Here is a 20,949-nt window from a genome sequence, read left to right as displayed (position 1 = left end):
CAGGAGCGATTTCTGAGCATGGAGCCAGGAGTAACCTCTGAGGGCTGCCAGGTGTTACCCAAAAACAAAAATGAAAAAAAAGAAGTCTTCAAAAATGAAAGAATATATATAAAATGTATAATCAAAAATAAATAGGAAGGAAATTATTCTGTGACATCCTATTAATAGCAAAGGAATTAAGTTAAAAACAAACATTAATAAGGAAAAATCTGTAGTATCTCACTCTGTAGCTTTGGTGTGGCTATCATTAAGAATCAGGCCAAGATGAAAAACTAACCTTGAAAATGTATTTAGTTGGCAGATATAGCAGAAATTTACATGTTACTTTTTATTTATTTTATTTTTGATATATGCCTCTCATATATTTAAGCACTTTTAACAATATTAATTGTTAATTTTGCGGTGTTTTGTTGCTTCAGCAGAGCCTACAAAAGTATGCTATAAGGAATACTAGTATAATTTAGAGACATATCTTTGATCACTTCATTTCATTTTTTATTTCCAATTAGCAGATCAATGGGATATTCTGAAGTGCTTTCTTATTTTATTTATTTACTTTCACTCTATGGATTTATTGTGCAAAAGTATATTTTAAGAATGAATACTTGCTCATTATAAAAATGTTTTAACTTCTTTTAATGTCTGCTGGATGTGTTATATTTAATTATTTATACAAGAAAAAGTCTCTATAACTTTCATTATGTATAGTGCATCTTTTATTGTGCATTTTTGACAATTAATAAGCATTATTCTGTGACATATGGTCTGAGTCTGATGTGCTTTGAAAAGACTATAGAGTTCTGATAATGAGGATTCTGTGAAAATGGGAAAACCAGCACAACAGATATGCTTTGGGAAAGTATGAGTATTTAGCATCTTGAAACAATATATCACACTCAAAGGGACCGAATTGGGCTGCACAATCTGTTAGCTCATTCTTGTCCAATCTGGTCTCCTCCTTTCTTTTGGAGCCAGGATTGTCATCAACTCACTGAGTTATATTCTGCCTGGAATGTATTTCAGGCACAGAGTAATGTGTCTGCTTAAATGGAATCCTATCTTTCCACAAAAGCTTTTTAAGTATAATAAATTTAAGATATAAAAAATATAGATTATATTAAGTTAAGGTAATTGGTTCAACAGCTTACATATGTGTCCTCTCTCTCTCCACACTAAAATAAGACCATTGCTTGAAGAAGGATAGATGTGTTTTTCTACAGTTAATGTTTCAAATCTGTTCCTTTTTTATTCAAATTTTATTAGAATATACCTATGCATTACAGTAAATGTTAGCTGAACAGAAACTAAGAAATAATACTTTATCAAAGTTTTTAATTATAACCATTATTCTAACAACTCTGTCATTGAAAAAAAGATAAAATTGTGTTTTTGAGAAGTAAATGGATAAACATGGATAAATTCTAGGTGATTATAGCAAATAAAATAAATAAGGAAATTACTGAGTGGTTTTTGCTCATAAGAAATATAAGTAAATTTGAATAGACCAACTAATACAGATATAACACATGCTAAATATAATATTTAATACAAATATAATATATAATGTCAATGCAAACTAAATAAACTTATTCTTCAGATATAGATCTAGAAATGCAATTGCTGGGACATGACATATGATAACAAATTTTTGATTTTACCTATTCAACTTGTTAGGCAACTTTATATTATTTTGAAATTTTGTCAGTGGGAAGATAATCTACCAAGTTTTGTGATAGAATAAAGATATTTAAAATCTGGGCTACATTATATTCCTTTTTATAGTTTTATTCATTAAAAAGAGGCTGGAGCTGTGGCACAAGTGTTAAGGTTTCTGCCTTGTGCACGCTAGCCTAGGATGGACTGCTGTTCTATCCCCTGGTGTCCCATATGGTCCCCCAAGACAGGAGCGATTTCTGAGCATATAGCCAGGAGTAACCCCTGAGTCACCAGTGTGGCTGAGAAACCAAAAAAAAAAAAAAAGAAGAAGAAGAAGATATTTTATTTACTCATGTGTTTATCCTCGATGCATAAAAATCAGATAATATAGGTTCTGGAGTGCTGGCACAAGTGTTAAGGCATCTGCCTTGCATGCACTAGCCTAGGACAGACTGTGGTTTGATCCCCCTGTGGCCCATGTGGTTCCCCAAGCCAGGAGTGATTTCTGAGCACATAGCCAGGAATAATCCCTGAGTGTCACGGGGTATGGCCTAAAAACAAAAACAAAAAAAATCAGATAATACAAACATAAACTCACAATAGATATTTACAGAAGTGTTTTCACTTTAATTGTAGTTTAACTTAAATCATAATTCTAAATAGGGGCCCTATATTTTATGCTTATATAATAGTAAACTAAATTTAGTTTTAATATGAAAATTTTATACTGGCATATTTGCTTCTTAAAATTGTGTTTTTCTTTGCAGATGGAGAACATCATCGGAACAGTAAGAGATTCCAACCTGAAGCTGACACTTGCTTTTGGCATAGGGATGCATCATGCTGGATTACATGAAAGGGACAGGAAAACTGTAGAAGAACTATTTGTAAATTGCAAAGTTCAGGTATTTATTTTTTCATGAATAGATGATTTAAAATGTAATATATATGTAAATGCAAATGAACAATACCTTTTTTTTTAGGTTCTTATTGCTACAAGTACATTAGCCTGGGGTGTAAACTTTCCAGCTCATTTAGTAATCATTAAAGGAACAGAATATTATGATGGGAAAACAAGACGTTACGTGGACTTTCCCATTACAGGTAATTTTTAAAATGTTTTATTTATTAGACTTGTTTCAGTTTTAATAATACTTCATGTATTAAATTGGAGAAATTTGAACATAGGATAAGTGAACTAGAAATTTTGTTTTTATGGTAAATAATCTAGGTATTGTTATTTGGTTTTATACCCACTTAGTCAAAGAACAGAGTACAGCTAAAGGTTTCAAATTCATGAATTACTGAAATTATTGATTAATAGCTATTAGAGATATTTATATTTTTAATCATGGTTACTAAAAGTGATACTTCATGACCTTTTAGAAACAAAGTGCTTGTTGCTACAATTGGTGCATGAACAGTGTATTAACATATTCAAAACATTACAAAAGCTTTTAGTGAATTCTGAGGAGACAAGTATATTCTATGTTCTACTCAGTGAATAAATATGTTAATTTTTAATTAATATTTCTAAATTATTACTTATCTGAGAGATTCTTGCAGTATAAGTAGAAGAAAGTTTACATCATAGAGGAGGAAGGGGGAACCCAATACTAGTCAGAAAACTTGTCAGAAAACTCTGCTAAAGATATTTTCATATATATAGTTTACTTTTCCAAATGTAACTAAAGTAGTCACTCTTTAAAACACTTAACCTTTCAATGATTATCTCTCAAGGAAAGCTAATGTTTAGAGAACTCAACCTAGGAATCAAAATATAGAACATATCTCTTAAAAATAATATTTTTGCATTGTTTCATATTACTGACATGCTATAATTCTAAATTTCAGCTTCATTCCATAGATGAATACTTTTTTGTCCTTTTTTCATAGATGTGCTACAGATGATGGGGCGTGCTGGGAGGCCTCAGTTTGATGATCAAGGCAAAGCTGTAATTCTTGTTCATGACATAAAGAAAGATTTTTATAAAAAATTTCTTTATGAGCCATTTCCAGTAGAATCAAGGTAAATCATGTTACAAATTAGTTGAGTTTAATTCTTGTCATAGAAAATTGATATGTTGTGATTATATTTTATTAGGGAGAAATTATTAAAACTTCTAGATCAGAATATTTATTTGAAGTGAAATTGACTTTAATTATAACTGTAAGACACCGTTCATTTATAATTTATATTAAGAACAATTTTTTAGCTCCGGGGATAAACTTTAAGTATTAATAAAATAAGACAAAAGGAAAAAGATAACTCAGGAAGCAAATGGTGCTTTAGATATTGACACAAGGGGCTAGAGATAATACCAGGGTTAAGCCACTTAACTTACATATTTTTGACACAGGTGCAGTCCCTAGTCTCACATGGTCCCTGTGGATCTTCAGGTGCTGCTCTGAAGGCCTCTGAGCACCACTGGTATCCTGGGTGATCTTTGGTACTGCAGTCATAGGGCCACAAGTTGAGTCCTAGCCCTATCATCTGGTACAAAAAGCCCTGTGGCTCCCAGAGCACCTTTTGAGAGGCCCTATACATATGCATATTAAAATGTACATATATTAAAATAATAAAACCTTCATGCATATAATTTTTAATTGCAAAAATTATTTTTAAAATATAATTAGAGCTGACAGAAAAGATGTTGGAAATATCATTAGTTCCTTATCTGTCAAAACAATCAAAAAGAATTTAAATCTTTTCATAAAAATAACTTCTGATGCTTTGCTAGTGAATTTTTCATAAAATTTAAGGAAGAAATATATACATATATTAACTATATATATATATTAACTAACCTAATAGTAGAAAATATGAGAATACTTGCAACTATTATGAGTCCAAAATATCTAGGTATTAAAATTTAATAAAAAATAAACAAGCCAATGTCTCATGAATTATAAAAGCAATAATTCTATGCAAAACATTGGCAATAACATATCAAATTCAAAATTGTGTATTTCTGATTTTTTCATGTATTCAAATATGATTCATTACTTGAAAACATATGAACAGAAAAAAGAATCTAGCCTAGCTCATAAATATAAAATGATTTTTCCTATCCCTAAACCTACAACTAGCCCTAACTATAACTTTAACCCTAAACCTAACCCTTACCTTATTCTAACCATACCCTAGATCTTGTGCTTAACAGTAACATTAAGCTAACTCAAACACTAACCCCTAAACTTAACCCTTCCATAACCCTAACTCTAATGTTAACACTACCCTGACTCTAATACTAATCATAACCACTAACCCTAACCATCACCCTAACCCTAATCTAAACTAAAACCTAATCATGACCCTAAACTTAACACTGCCCTAACCTAATCCAAATTCTAACCCTAATCCTAAACCTAACTTTTACCCTAATTTCTAAACCTAAATGTAACACTCAAACTAAACCTATCGCTAAACCTAATTGTGACACTAAACCTAGCCCTGAACGTAACCCTAAAGCTAACTCTAACCCTAACCCTACTCCTAAAACTAACCCTTAGCCTATCCCTAACCCTAAAACTAAACTCTAAGTTTAACACAAATTCTTAACCTTAGCTCTAACCATAATCCTATACCTAATCCAAACCCATAACTCTATCCCTGATCTAAACCTAACCCTAGACCTAACATTAACACTAACCCTAAGCCTAAACCTAACCATAACATTATTCATAACTTTAAACTAACACTAACCCTAGCCCTAAACTTAACCCTTACATAAACTGTAACCCTAAACTTAACCCTGATCCCTAAATTTAACCCTAACCCAAAAACCCTAACCCTCACCATTAACCTAACCAAAATCTAAATCCTATCCCAAACCATAACACTATAGCTAACCCTCAACTTAATCCGATCTGTAACTCTAACTCTAACTGTAATCCCTAACTTGATACTAACCATAACCTAACCATAGCTCTAGCCCTAACCAAATCCTAAACCTAACACTGACTCTAAACACTGACCTTAATTGTAACCCTAAACCTAACCCTAGTCCAAACCCTATCTCTAAAACTAATCCTAACCTTAAATGTAACCCTAACCCCAACCCTAAACTCTAATAATCCTAACTCATCCTGAATATATTCCTAACCTAACCCTAGCCTTAAACCTAATATCTAAACCTGACCCTAACCCTGTATCTAACACTAACCCTAGCTCTAACCCTAACCCAAATCCCTAATGCACATCTAACCCTAACAATAGCCCTACCTATAACCTAAACCTGACACTAACCTAAGCCTAACCAGACCCTAAGCATACCCCTAAACCTAACCAACCCTAACCCTAACTTTAACCCTAACACTAATATTGCTGTTTTTTAAATTTTTTTATTTAATCACCATGTTTACAAAAATTTTCATTCTGGAGTTTCAGTTAGTCATAAAATGTATACCACCCTTCACCTTTGTGTTCTTCCCACCACCAATGTCCCCCTGTGTTCTTCCCCCACATAACACGGGTCTCTCAGACAAACATTCTGCTTCACTCCTTCACTATCATTATAATGGTAGTTGTCATTGTGTTATTACTTTAGCTGAGCTCCTGGCATTCAGTTCTCTTTTCTCTGGATGTTAATGCTATACTGGCTTTTTTCTTATATCCTGCAGTTGAATGAGACTACCCTCCTTCTCTGGCTCATTTTGCTCAGCATAATACTCTCCATGTCCATCCATGTATAGGCAAATTTTATGCATTAATTTTTCCTATCATTTGTGCAGTATTTCATTGTGTAAATGTACCACACAGTTTCTTTAGCAACTCATCTTTTGTTGGGCACCTGGGTTGTTTGGAGTTTTCTTTTTGTTGTCGTTGTTGTTTTTGGGTCACAACCGGCAGCTCTCAGGGGTTACTCCTTGCTTTATGTTCAGAAATCGCTTCTGGCAGGCTCAGGGGACCATATGGGGTGCCGGGATTCGAACCACCAACCTTCTGCATGAAAGGCAAATGCCTTACATCCATGCTATCTCTCCGGCCCCATTTGGAGTTATCTTATTTCTACTTTCATGTCCTCTTGCTTATTTGTGGTTTTTTCGGTTTGTCCCATAGATTCTTTGGGTTCTTAAACATCGTCCAAATTTCCTCTCTTAAAGCCTTTTGCAGAGAGGCTATGAAGGTGGCTAGTACTTGTTGGGTCTTCAGATCCATCATCTTTATTCTCTTAAGTATGGTGGTGTTCTATAATGCTTTTCCATAGTGTCCTTTGCAGGTTTTTTTTTTTTCCTACAAGTTGTGCTGGTGTTTGATTAGAGGATAAGCACAGCCTTGGAGTGAAGCAGAGCTGCTATGCTCCTCTGCTTTTGAGTCTCAGGGCAGGAAAAGCCCAAGTTCCCTCAGTGGAGAAGGGGCTTCGCCTCTCAGCTTAGATTTCTCCTTCGGGGAAGGGCCACTCACCTCTCTATTTTTCAGGGCTTCTACCAGTCTTGGCTCTGAGCTGGGGTTCCTGCTGCTTTTTCTAAATGTAAAATTTTAAGGAATTTGTAAAAAGTCTATACCACATATAAAAAAAAAAAAGAAGCCTAAGTGAATTTCCTTAGCCTGAGAAAAAGTTTCTACTTAAAATTCTACTTTAAACATTATAATTAATGATTAAACACTGGAAGTTTTCCCTTTGATAGGGATTTCTATAGATGTTAATTTTATCACTTCTAGTAGGTATTATACTGGAAACATAAGTCACTGTACTAAGGTTAGAACTGAAATGAATTAAAAAATATAAAAATAATTTAAAAAATATGTTCACATTGTGGTCCAATATGCTTATGTAATTCACATAATTTTATTTGTTGCAATAAAAAGTCAACTAATTTTGATGTTATACCTTACCTTATAGGAGCAATGATTAATACTCATCAAATGATTTAAAGGAATATCTTTGCCTGTTATAACTATCATCTCTTTCTTTCAAGCTTTTCTCTCTTCCACTTCAGTTTTACTCCATAATTATACCCACACCCCATAAATTTATTCTAATCTGCTCTCAGAAGAGTATCATCTGTTGTCTGCTCTTGTGTTATTTCATCTTCTCCTAAAACTTACTAGTTCTCTTACTGTCAAAAGTTTATTCTTAATATTAAGTGATATCCCAAAAATGATTTGTAAAATGTGAAACTGTAGGTATGAACTGTCAAATCTGAGTTTTACTTATGTAACATAAAATGTTTTAATTTGGGGTGGTAGCAATAGCACAATGGTAGGGTGTTTGCCTTGTATATGGCCATCTCTGGATGCATCTGGATTTGATCTCTGGCATCCCATATGGTTCTCAAAGCCTGCCAGGAGTTATTTTTGAATGTAGAGCACCCCCAGGTATGGCCAAAAAAAAAAAACCCAAAAAGTTTTAATTTAATGGTTATTGTCTTATATGTTCATCTATTCTGTGTGCCCTTTTTTTTTTTTACTGTCTAGCTTGTTAGGTGTGCTTGCTGACCATTTAAATGCAGAGATTGCTGGTGGCACAATAACTTCTAAGCAAGATGCTATGGATTATATCACATGGACTTACTTTTTCCGACGTCTGATCATGAATCCCAGGTATGCATAGAGCAACTACATGTCTTTCAGCTTTGTACTAAAAGAAAATATGTTCAAAAATAGCACTCCTTGAATGAAGTAAAATGTCAAAAATTTAGACATTTTAGATATATAATATTTCCAGAAAATCATGGGATGTCTGACATAGTCACATTATATCATGATGTTCATAATTAATAACTGTGACCTGAGCAATAGTACAGCAGGTAGGACACTTGACTTGCACACAGCCAATCAAGGTTTGATCCCCAGTATTCCTTGGACCACCAGGAGTGATCTTTGAGTACAGAGCCAGGAGTAAATCCTGAACACTACTAGCTATGGCTCAAGAACAAGAAAAAGAAGAGAAATTAATATTCATATTCAGTTATTAAGTTATATTATACTTAGAATATACTTTATAGTAAAGGAGACAAAATATCTGACATCAATTAGGAATGTGCTCAATTCCATGGGAGAGACTAACTTGACTCTGCTTGGAATCTAGAGAAAAAGTAGATCATTGCTAAGTCTTAAAATTAGATTGATGCATAGACTTTTTTTTTTTTTTTTTTTTTAGTTTTGAGGCCACATCTAGCAGTATTCAGGGCTTACTCCTGGCTCTTCACTCAAGGATTACTCTTGGCTTGTTCATGTGACCATATGGGACGAAAGGTCTCAAACCCAGGTCAGCCACATGCAAAGCAAGCACTCTATCTGCTCTACTGTTTCTTTGGCCCCACACAGGAGACTTAATGAGAACTAAACTTGAGGAAAATAAAGTTGGTGGAATGAAAATGGAATATCTTTAGTCCTAACAGTCTAGGTTAGGACTCTACTCAACACTGAGTCATAAAGATGACTGTACAGCATCTCTAGGTCTATCTTCTAAAGTGGAAAAAGGATATATCTAATACCCATTCCTTCACCAGTGCACATTTCTCACCACCAATGTCACTAATTTGCTTTCTTTCCTCCTAATTTCTTTCCCCTGCTTGCCTCTGTGGCAGATATTTTTCTTCTTTCTGGCACGCTATCTCTCTTGAACTCACTCTTTCCTTTTTTCCCATGTAGACACTAGTTTGCAATTTTGTTACTGAAAGGGGATCATGCATATCTCTTCACCTCCTTTCAGCGACCAGTTTTTGTTCAGAGTGATCGTTTCCAATTATCAATGTCACAGGTGGTCCCTTCTCTGCCCTAATTGCAATCCCCTGCTATTTGTGGCAAACTTCTACCATAGATTAGTCTTCCTGCTCCCCATCTCTGTTTTTGTTTTTTGTCTTTTTTTTTTTTTTTTGATGTTAATACCTTACTTTTTTCGTTTTCCACAAAAATACTCAGGGCCAGATCAATAGTACAGTGGTAGGGCGTTTGCCTTGCCCACGCTAGCTTAGGACAGACCACAGTTCAATCCCCCCAGTATCCCATATGGTCCTCCGAGCCAGGAGTGATTTCTGAGTGCATAGCCCAAGTGTCACAGGGTGTGGCCCAAAAAGGAAAAAAGATACTTTAAATAACCAAAAGCTCTCACTACTTGAGTATTTAGGTAATGTTAAGAAATTTCACATATACAGGCTTAGAGAAATGTAAACCAGATTTGACCAGAAAGACCAAACATTAAAGAGGAAAAATGGTCTCTAGACTATGCGAAAGAGTTTGGTTAGTTGTGGTCAACCATTGGAAGCTTTTAAACATAGTTTATCACTTCTCAGTTTTGTTTCAGTAATTATGACACTATGGTAGGGAATAAGTTGGAATGGGGAGGCATTTTCATCCAGAAGCCTAGTTAGATCAGAATGACTTTAGAATTGAAGATAAGAATGTTTCAAAGAGGGGCTGGAGAGATAGCATGGAAGTAAGACGTTTACCTTGCATGCAGAAGGTTGGTGGTTCAGCATCCCATATGGTCCCCCGAGCCTGCCAGGAGTGATTTCTGAGCATAGAGCCAGGAGAATCCCTGAGTGCTACCGGGTGTGACCAAAAAAAAAAAATTAATGTTTCAAATATGAATCTGAATTAGTGAAACTCATTGAAAGATCCAAAACACAGAGATCATAATAAAAATGTTATTTTTGAATCTTGCCAAGTTTAATATTGGTATCTTTTTTCTGGGGGAAGGCGCTCCCTTTGACAGTCAGGGGTTACTCCTGGCTATGCACTCAGAAATCACTCCTGACTTGGGGGACAATATGGACAGCAGGAAATGGAACTGCGGTCCGTCCTAGGCTGGCATGGGCAAGGCAGACGCCCTACCACTTGTGCCACGGCACCAGCCCCTAATATTGGTATTTTAAGAAATTCTTTCCTCTCAGCTAAACTCAAATTTTATAAGTAGTACTTTAATCTAGTACATCATTTTTCTATGCTTATGCAATTTTATTGGCTTCTGGATTAGGTAAAAATAATTTTGGAATATATGGGGCCGGAGTGATAGCTCAGCAGTAGGGCTAGCTGATATAGGACGGACCTTGGTTCGATCCCTGGTGTCCCATATGGTCCCTGAGCCAGGAGCAATTTCTGAGCTCATAGCCAGGAGTAATCCCTGAGTGTCATGGGGTGTGGCCCAAAAAGCAAAATAATAATTTTGGACTATAAATGCAGAATTTGTGAGATAGTCATCATAACTATAAATTTACTATTGTAAATAAATCAAAGAATTAGAATCGTAGAATCATATATTAGAATAGATTATAAATATAATTTAGTTTACTTATTGTTTGATATTGAAAAATGGAGAATAGAAACTTAAAATCATTTATTCTTGTCCCTTGACTACATTGTGATAAACCCAGAGCTTTAAAAAATTCTCTGACTCAATTTTTTTTTTTGGTTAGGGAAAAACTCAATGTGGACTTATGTGTATATATGAATATTTCATTTCCTTTATTTCTAAGAAAGAGTGAATGTTATAGAGCTTGAATCTAAAATAAGAACACTGATTCTTGTATCAGCGCTGCTCTTAATAATTTTGTGGTCTTAATTCACCTCACCCAACTTCACTTTCTTCATCTGGAAAGTTATCAGTAGCCTACCTTTCTCTTAGGTCATGTTGAGAATGAAATTTGCAAATAAAAGTCTTTCAAAGTTTTGTATTAATTATGGAGAACATAATTAACATTAATAAGTGAACTGTTATGTCTTAACTACCTTCCACTTTTTGCGGGCCTAGATCACCTTAGAGTCTAGTTCAGAGACATAGTCATTTCTGTCAGCTTTTCTAATTAGTAAGAAAGGTAAACATTCTTTTAAGCAAACTGAGTTCTCTAGAAAATTGTGCTTTCTTACTGAATCCATAGATAAAATGGAATTTATACCTATATTTTCTTTTCTAAATTTTTAGCTTTTTACTTGTAAAAGGTTAGACTTCTTTAAAAACCTGGAAAAACAGAAAAAAGAGGTACTCTGTATATCCATACTCTTCAATAAGCATTCTCAAGTGTTCAAAATTTAAAAGATCAAAATTCAAATTTAGGATATCAACATTTATACAATGTTATTAACTATGTATTGGTTTTATTCAAAGTACAAAGTCATCTCATATCATTTTACAGTTCAAGACCCAGTTTAATATCCAAAATTTTATTAATTTTTCTCTACACATAGTTCACTCTGATCTGTGTTAACTTTCTTAATTTTTCACTATCTATCATTACTCTCTTTATATGCATTTGGCTAACCTCAAGTTCTGCTATTTTTTAGTTAAGAATGCCAGAAAAACTGTTATTGTACTCTTGCATGATGTTATAAAATCCCTCTCCATTGATTCTTTTATATTTTAAATTCCACCTGAGATGAAAAAACCCTACCATATTATTTCCTATCTATGTCAAGTTATAGTCTAAGTTGTAGTTTTGATTCTCTACTAGCCGCTGAATGTTTCACATGATTTTTGTATCATTTAAAAGTCAGCATGGGGCCTGAACACATGGGTAAAGCATTTGCCTTGCACATGGCCGACCTGGGTTCAATCCCTGGCATCCCAAATGGTCTCCTGAGCTTGTCAGGAGAAATTTCTGAGAGCAGAGCTAGGAGTAGCCTCTGAGCACTGCCAAGTGTGGTCCAAAAAAATAAAAATACAAAACGTCAGCACATCTAGAATTTAATAGTATATTTATCAAATATCTTCCTTTAATCTTTCTTATTTTTATAAATATTATTACTCTATATTTTTATACTTTGACTTTAGAATTCAATTTTACTCTTTAAATTTTTCATTTTCCTTGCTTCCTTGATTTTTCAACTGTTTCATCTATGTTGAATCTATCCTCAATCTTCCCTAATTTGAAACTTACCAGATAGTATTGATCAGGCATTTAATGTATTATTCTAAAGGTAATAACTAGATAGGTTTATTTAATATGTATAAAATGCATTATGTCTTTAAATTCAGGGAATAGAGAAGTATCCAGTGTTTACATTTTTTCAATCATGAGAGCAAAATGTGCCAAGAACACAGTTGGAGATACCAATCAGAATAGAGTCCCACTGAGAGGGAACTGAGTAGGCATTGTTCCCTCTTGCTCTGGTTAAAAAAGAGTCTTCTATTTAATAATATTATGATCAAATAATCTGCATGTAATTATAATAAACTATTAATTAGGGGAATAATAAGAAGCTTTCTGGGGGAAATTTGCAGTTTACAAAGATGAAATCTTAAAGGAATGTATACACATAGAAGAAATTATACTGGCCTTCTATATATGGATTCGTAGGTATTTATGGCTTAGAGTAACTTCTACTCACATTACAGTCCTTGTGAATATGCAAGAATTTCTTGGTTCATATTATTCCATCTTTTTCCTGACAGTTATTCAGCTAGGAGAAAATTAAATGGGATCAATAGGATATATTATATTTATTTAGACCACCATACCATAGATAAAAGTAACTCAAAACAAATTAAAGATGTGACCATAAGACCCAAACCCATAAAACTCTTAGAAGAAAATAAAACATACATAATTAGTTTCTGAACATCAGTCTTGGCAATAAACTTTGGGATATGACATCAAAAGCAAACACAAGAGCTAAATAAATAAACATAGTAATAAGTAAATACACATAACAAACTAAAAAAATGGTTCTACCCAGCAAAGAAAAGCATCAACAAAATGAAAGGTCAACTGCCAGATGGGAGGAAATATTTGCAACTTGATATTTATGAGGCATTAACATAAAAAGTAGATGAAGAATTCATACAATTGAATACCAAATAGGCAGGTGTCTTACCATAACATTCAGAGCTGGAAAGTTAGTGCCGTGGGTAAGGTTCTTGCGTTGCAAACAGCCAATTCTAGATTAATTCCTAACATCCCATATGGTCCCACAAGCTCTACCAGGAGTTAAAGAATGATTCCTTAGCACAGAGCCAGTACAGCCTAAGCACCTTTGGGTGTGACTCAGAACAACAATCCTTTGGCCATCACGTCCATGTAAAAGTGGTTAGTATTACCAAATATCAGGGAAATGCAAATCATAACAGCAGTATGTCATACCAGTTCTAATGACTATCAAAAAAAAAGATAAACCATAAAAAATACTTTTAAATATGTGGGGAAAAAATGGGACTCCTGCACTACTGGTGGGAATGTAAGTCAGTGTAGTCACTAGGAAGAAGAGTATGGTGATTTCTCTAAAATTTAAAATAGATGAACCAAATGACACACCAACTCAGTTCTACGTGTCTATCTAAAAAAAGTGAGATACCTATTCAAAAAATAATAGTTTTGGTGGGGTTGGAGAAACAGTACAGCAGTTAAGACACTTGCCTTTCAAGCACCAGACCTGGGTTTGATCCCCAGCATCCTGTATGGCCCCCAGATCACTGTTAGGAGTTATTCCTGATTGCAGAGCCAGAAGTAAACTCTGAGCATTGCTGTGTGTGACCCCAAGAACTAAAATAAATATTTAATGCCGTATTTGTTGCAGCATTATTTAAAGAAGCCAAAACATGGGAATAAGCTACATTGTCCATTGATGGATAATAGTTAGAAAAATTCTCAAACCACACATGCACCACAAATATTCACCTACCTGTAAAATGAAAATAAATTGCTGCCAGTTTTGGCAACTTGGACCAACTTTGAAGTCACTAAGTCAAGTAAGATAAGTCAGATAAAGGGGCTTGGATAGTACAATAGGTATGGTGCTGTCCCTAAATAGTCTCCTGAACCTACCAGGAATAATCCTTGAGCGTAGAGCCTGGAGAAACTCCTAAGCATCACAAGGTGTGTCCACACAAAAACCCTTAAAAAAAAAAGTTAGACAAAACAACAAATTATCACATACAGTAACCTGTAATCTATTGAGAAAAGCAAAACTCATAGATACCGGAAAGAGATGGGTAGTTGACAAATATAGGAGATGGCAAAAAGGTACCAATTTCCAACAATAAAACAGGTAAAAATCTTAAGTATTTAATATACGGTAGTTATTTAATGACTATAATTAATGTAATTAATTGTGTTATGTATTTAGAATCTACAAGAATCAAGACCAGAGCAATAGCATGAATAGTATTGAATTCTAAAACAGCCAATTCCAAGGAATATTCACATCCTTAGATAGGATTCATATATCTTAACCACTTGACTTCTCAGTGCTATTCTAGGAAAAATGTTCTTTATGGAAATTATGCAATACTAATTCTCAATGTATTATATTTTTGTTCAGTTGATATAAAAATTACCTGTTTTAACATCTAAACCTTATTTGAATAAAAATAAAGAAATGTTCCTAAAGGTTTTTTATCTTTTTGGAGCATGGGAAGGTAGTTGGACCACATCCAGGTGTGCTCAGAGTTCATTCTTTATGGTTCTCAAAGGACAATATGTAGTGTAATGCCAGGGATCAAATCTGGGTTAGCACATATAAGGGAAGTATCTTGCCCCCGTAATATCTCTTAGTCCCCTAACTTTTGTTTTTACATTCTTATTTAGTCTGCTGTTGTCAAGTTCTGTAGGGTTTTGTTATTGTATAGTTTTGTTTTGTTTTTTGCTGATTGATCTTACTTAGTTATTTTTTTTTTGGGGGGGGTCACACCTGGCAGTGCTCAGGGGTTATTCCTGGCTCCAGGCTCAGAAATTGCTCCTGGCAGGCACAGGGGACCATATGGGGCGCTGGGATTCGAACCGATGACCTCCTGCATGAAAGGCAAACACCTTACCTCCATGCTATCTCTCCGGCCCCCTACTTAGTTATTTTTAATAATGTCTGTGTAAACATCACCTATTCCCAGGGCTGAAAGCAGAGAATAGCATAGGAATTCTTCATATTAGTAAATATATTATATTTCTTTTTAAATCTGGTAAAAGTTTTAAGATGGTTAAAGTAATCATCTCAAGTAAAGAGCTTGTATTATATAAAGATTTACTTTGTCCTTAATACTTTTTTTCAGTGCCATCAGTTAAGATTTGACTTCTGGTTGGGTGACAAGTGTAGTGTAGTAGTGTGAAGCAAGGAGAAACTGAGTTTTATTTAAAGTCTAAAAGACAAAGACCATTTGCAAATTAAGATAATCTCTTTTCCCAACCTCCATTTCTAAATTATACCACTTTAATGTCCCGCCACTAAACTAGTACCAAAAATCAAGTTTATATTGACAGTTAATCTAGCTACTATTTTTACTTGATTTTTTTTATAAATTGTTTATATTCTAGGATGGGAGGGAAAAGGAAGAGGAAGAATAAGAGGTGTATATTTTGTATATATGTGCAAATGTATTTTATATGTATAACATATGTAGGTACATTAGTTTGCTTATCTATAAACTTATGTCATGGTGTATTGTGAAATACAGTACATTAATTACAAATTGAGTTCTGGTTTCAATTTATATGTTCAGTTCACTGTTACCCCCTGAGAACACTTTTAAATATTTCAGTGGGGTGGGGGAATAGAATGTGGTAGTTTCAGCTGTCCCTGCAACTATTTTCATTATTTGTGTCATTACAGCTGCATAATCTGAACATAAAAAAACATGGTGCTGTAACAAATGACTTCCCAGTACTGACAGTTTTAGCAGCAGCATTTCAATACCAATGAAAAATTTCCCAGTGAGATCTGTGGTCAGGTTTATATGAACCAAATAGGAAATGGCTGTGACTAATCAAATTAAATCCAAACTATTTGATAGAACTTTGTCTTAGACATTCGCATTACAATAAAATCTATTTTTTACAACTAGTGAGAGAGTTCACTTTGGTCTCAAAAAAAAAAATAAAGGAAAGAAAAGATTAAAAGGTACCTTGAAGTTTTATGTGTAGTATTCTTGTTTGTCATTTAATAAGACATCTTAAAGATTATTTTAAGTCATTTTGTTTTTTGATTGGTTAAATGTAATGGCTTTGTAAAATTTTATGGTAGGGAGAGGTCTGCTCTGACTTTTCCCCACTGGACTGTTTAATAGAAGTTAGTTTGTCTCATCCATGTGCTAGATGCTGTCAGTATCAAACTGCCTTTGACTTTCACACCTCCCAGGGGACTAGTAATTGTTGTGTTCAAACAGCCTGTAATTGTGATCCCGCTGACTTTCTCAGTAGGCTCCTGGCTATTAGAATCATTAAACAACTCAGCACCTGTTAACAGCATTGTAAATATTCAACCCTGCTTGTGTGCAGGTTGAGTCCAATATAGAGAAATCTTACGGAGCTCAGCCTCATAAATTAGAGCCTCTGACAAGTCAATTATTGTGAGACTGGGTTTCTCTGTGAAATAAATGAAATAGCATGCTGACAAAAAAGGTAGGCTGTCTGTTTATGGCAAAGGGAGGATAATGACTTGATAATTCAATGCAGTGAGCATGAAACTACATTGTATCCTTTATCTGTAATTAAACTGTTAGGTAATATTTCTATTTAAATAACCAGTAAATTATATATTTTGCACTATGCAGAGCTCAACTCCAAATATACCTTTTTAGTCAGCTGTTGACAGCTTTTTTAAGTAAATGATAGCTTAAGTTAATGATATGTAATCTTTTAAACTAAATGTTTGTAATTATTTGGACTAGAAATTACATGGTTACTGAAAGGTTAAAATTAGAGAAATAAGGGTCATTGATAATTTCTCGACAAGGTATCATAAATAAATCTATCTTTTTCTCAAAAATTATCAGTACCTATAATCTCAAAAATTTATTTTGCCTAAAAATTATTCTATTTATGTTTAGTTTTATCTCACTATGCTTTGCAAGTTATATACCCAATATGTAGCATTACTTTTTATAAGGATTAATTTTATAAGGATTGTTTTAAGAAATCTTAGACTCTGAGTCCAAATATAGAAAATAGTACTTGATCGAAATCAGTGAAGTTATATCATCAACAATAATAGACACATTTTAGTACTTATTGACTGACTGCAGAGAAAATTTTTAATGATTGGTATTAACAATTAAAAATTTAAAAGTTTTTAGAAGCTGTCACTTTAGTTGTCACTTTACATTTTAAATATATGTATTTTGTATATTTTAATATATTTAAATATATGTCTTATATATTAATAAAATATATTTTTAAATTAGCTGAAGAAAAACATTTTAGGCATTTTTTAGATTTCCCATTATCTTCTTATATCTAAAACCTAAAGAGATATTGATTGATATTCAATCACTTGGGTATTAAGTTATTTGACTTTTATATTTCTTTGTATATAAATAAAATTTTTGGTGAGCACATTAGACAAATGAGTACTATATTAAAACTCATTAAAGGAGACTTTCTACTCAGAAATAAGTCGATTTTTAATAAGTTAAATTTGAGTATTTTGGTATAATCATTAGATAATTTATTGGGGTTCAGAGATATTTTAGTTGTTTTTTTCTTTTACAACTTATTTTATGTGTTCTGATGTACCTGAGATAAAACCACAATCTAAAATGTCTCAGTAGACTTTGATAAGCTTTAGAAGAGATAATAACCAATTAGGATATATCTTGTCACTATGTGAAGCATTGAGTAAAATCACTATCTAAAAAGCCATAATTAAAAAATAATTACCATTTGGTTTACTTAATGTTTGTCAGCTCTGCCATAACTATGTATTAAAGTATACAGTGGTAAAGTTTGCTTTGTAGGTGCATTTGTAGGAGATCATATGGTAATTACTAACAGCATTCTTGAGGGGTTTTCTTTGTAGCCTACTACATTTATAAACAAATGGAATTTTAACTTTTTTATGATATTTTCATTAGTACTTTCTATAATTTCAATTGCATGTAGTTTCTTCTAAGATAGTATTACTTATTCAGAGTGCTGGGCACATTTTAATAGTGTTTTAAATTTAGGAATAGTTTTCTTGATTATATATTAATTTAGACAACAGAAAATAGCACTGAAAATGTAAGGGCTTTACTAATCAGCAAAAAGAATGTAAATAGAAAGTAAATACGTATATTGCAGGAAGTTTGATAAATGTCATTTGTTGGGGGAAATTAAATGTGGAAAATATTTTTAATAATTACTTTGGGGAACTGTTGTGGGACTCTGTCCAGAATTTTTATCTTTCCTCTAAAACAGAATAAATCATTCTAACTAAAAATTCTTCGCAGTCATTTTTCAGGAATAAACAAAAAAATTTTTTAATAGTTTTTAATACAAGTTCTTTACTTTCAGAATGTCTGGATACATTTGTATATTTTGTCTACATGGATAAGAGCACTGTTTCAATACATATCCATTCATTGATAAAATTTTTATATTTTGGTCTGTGTATGATAAGAATATTTTCAGAAAACAATTTCTCGGCAGACTAAAATTAGAAGTATCTTTTATTATTTGTTTCTGTCTGTCTCACACACATACACACACAAACATACATACAACCATACACACGTGTGTGCTTTTACCTGTGCTCAGTGATTACTAACCAGGTTCTATGTTTAGGATTATTTGGTAGTAATCAAAGAACCAAAAGTAGTGATGCAGATTAAACCGAGTCAGCCATATGTAAAGCAAACACCTTGATCACTATACTATCTCTCTCCTTTTTATGAAAATTCAAACCTTTGGCATATATTTATAATAAATACTTATTTTCCTAAACAACCAACCTGCAGTTAATTCTTATTCAGTAGAAACTCTTATATTTGAGTATACACTAGCCTTTTATGCTAACTTTAACTTTTTTTTAATGAAAGTATCTTCTGACATTATCTTAAGTTCTGTTTTTTTGTATTTTGAAATATATTTAATACTATACTGACCCCCTCAAATTGATCTTACTAAGTTAAGAAAACTGTCACTGTTCTTGACATAGTTGAACTTAACCTCTCTCATTTGAAATTGTTAACATTTTTCCCCAGACTACCTGGACAGTGTGGTAACCCCTCTTAGTAGAGTGTTAATGAGAATTTGTGCTGTAAACATTCTTAGTCCTGTCCCTGGTTAGGATGGAAGAAGAAGCTTCCTCTCTGTTGAACATAGATAGGTTCACCTATCAGAAATTCAAGACTGTCTTGAATGAGGGCCATCCCTCACTCTTTGGGATCCCTCACTTCTCCTTAGAGCTTTCTTGTGATCTTAAGGATTTAAAAAAAAAAAAAAAAACCTCTTCAATTTACAGGAAGGAAGAACATTCGAGTGAAAAACATAATCTTATTCTTTATACTTGGAAAATAGTCAGAGGCATACCTATGATTTTACTGCTGCTTGTGTAAAATGGTTGGTTAGCCTGATATTATTCCTTCCTATATTCCTTATAATCTAAAAGAATGATTGACTAAATTTGCTATAAAATTTTTTTTGCCCCTGAAATTAATAGTTTTATGAGATTTTTAAGTGACTGAAGGACTCTTTATATCAAAGATAACTGTACCCCTTTATTTTGCATTAACATCTTTGTTTTTTGGCTTTTTCTTTTTTTTTTATTCAGACCAGTGTATATTATCATCTTTCTAAAAGTATCTTGTCCTTTTTTAATCTAGTGCTTAGTGTTAATTTGCTGGATAATCTTGAAATAATGTCAATTTTAATCTTACAAAGTTAGAATCGGTTTTTTAACATGATGCTGAAATTTTCTGATTGTCTTACATATTTTTGGTATATTATTCTTTGATTCATCAAATCTTATGCTATGGGCTTTGAACTTTAAAAAAGGAATGGTATGTTGGGCCAGAGAGATAAAAGAGGGTGATCCCTGTGCATAAGTGGCCCCAAAGCAAACGAAACAAACAGAAAATATGGTAGTTTCCATTCTTTTATTCTTCCAATTTATTGTAAATGTAGGGTTTTTTTTTATTGTGAAAAGAATAACGTAAAGATGAAGCGATAATTTTCATCTGAAGTACATACTGATTTTATTTTCTAGCTACTACAATTTGACTGACGTAAGCCATGATTCTGTGAACAAGTTTCTGTCCAATCTGGTTGAAAAGTCCCTGATTGAATTGGAACATTCCTACTGTATTGAAATTGGAGAGGTATGACTTGCATATTTTTCTATTGAAAAGATTAATTGGCTTTTTTAAAACAGGACTTTAACATCTAATAATAAGAAAACATTTTTGGGGAGAGCTATATCGGTGGTGCTAGGGGTTACTCCTGGCTCTGTGCTCAGAAATTATGCCTGACAGGCTCTGGGGACAGTTCTGGGATACCAGGGATCAAACCTGGTTCAACCACATGTAAGGTAAATGCCCTTTTCACTCCAGCCCCTGATAAGAAAACTTTTTTTTCCGGCCACACCTGTTTGATGCTCAGGGGTTACTCCTGGCTAAGCGCTCAGAAATTGCCCCTGGCTTGGGGGAACCGTATGGAACTCCGGGG

At 33.4% G+C, this 20,949-nt stretch overlaps 1 protein-coding gene across 1 annotated transcript in view; it reads left to right on the top strand.

The window, feature by feature from the left end:
• Positions 1-20,949, top strand: part of ASCC3 (activating signal cointegrator 1 complex subunit 3) — a 329,628-nt gene that overhangs the window by 225,682 nt on the left and 82,997 nt on the right. Inside the window, exons 30-34 of the mRNA XM_049771320.1 lie at positions 2,424-2,561; positions 2,640-2,760; positions 3,553-3,685; positions 8,078-8,203; positions 20,492-20,603. Of these exons, the coding sequence (XP_049627277.1) occupies positions 2,424-2,561; positions 2,640-2,760; positions 3,553-3,685; positions 8,078-8,203; positions 20,492-20,603 (630 nt within the window). The remainder of the gene's footprint in view (positions 1-2,423; positions 2,562-2,639; positions 2,761-3,552; positions 3,686-8,077; positions 8,204-20,491; positions 20,604-20,949) is intronic.

This window comes from Suncus etruscus, chromosome 4, assembly GCF_024139225.1.
Source record: "Suncus etruscus isolate mSunEtr1 chromosome 4, mSunEtr1.pri.cur, whole genome shotgun sequence".
Lineage (NCBI taxonomy): Eukaryota > Metazoa > Chordata > Mammalia > Eulipotyphla > Soricidae > Suncus > Suncus etruscus.
Note: the sequence above shows the minus strand (reverse complement) of the source record. Positions and strands in the feature narration are given on the sequence as shown.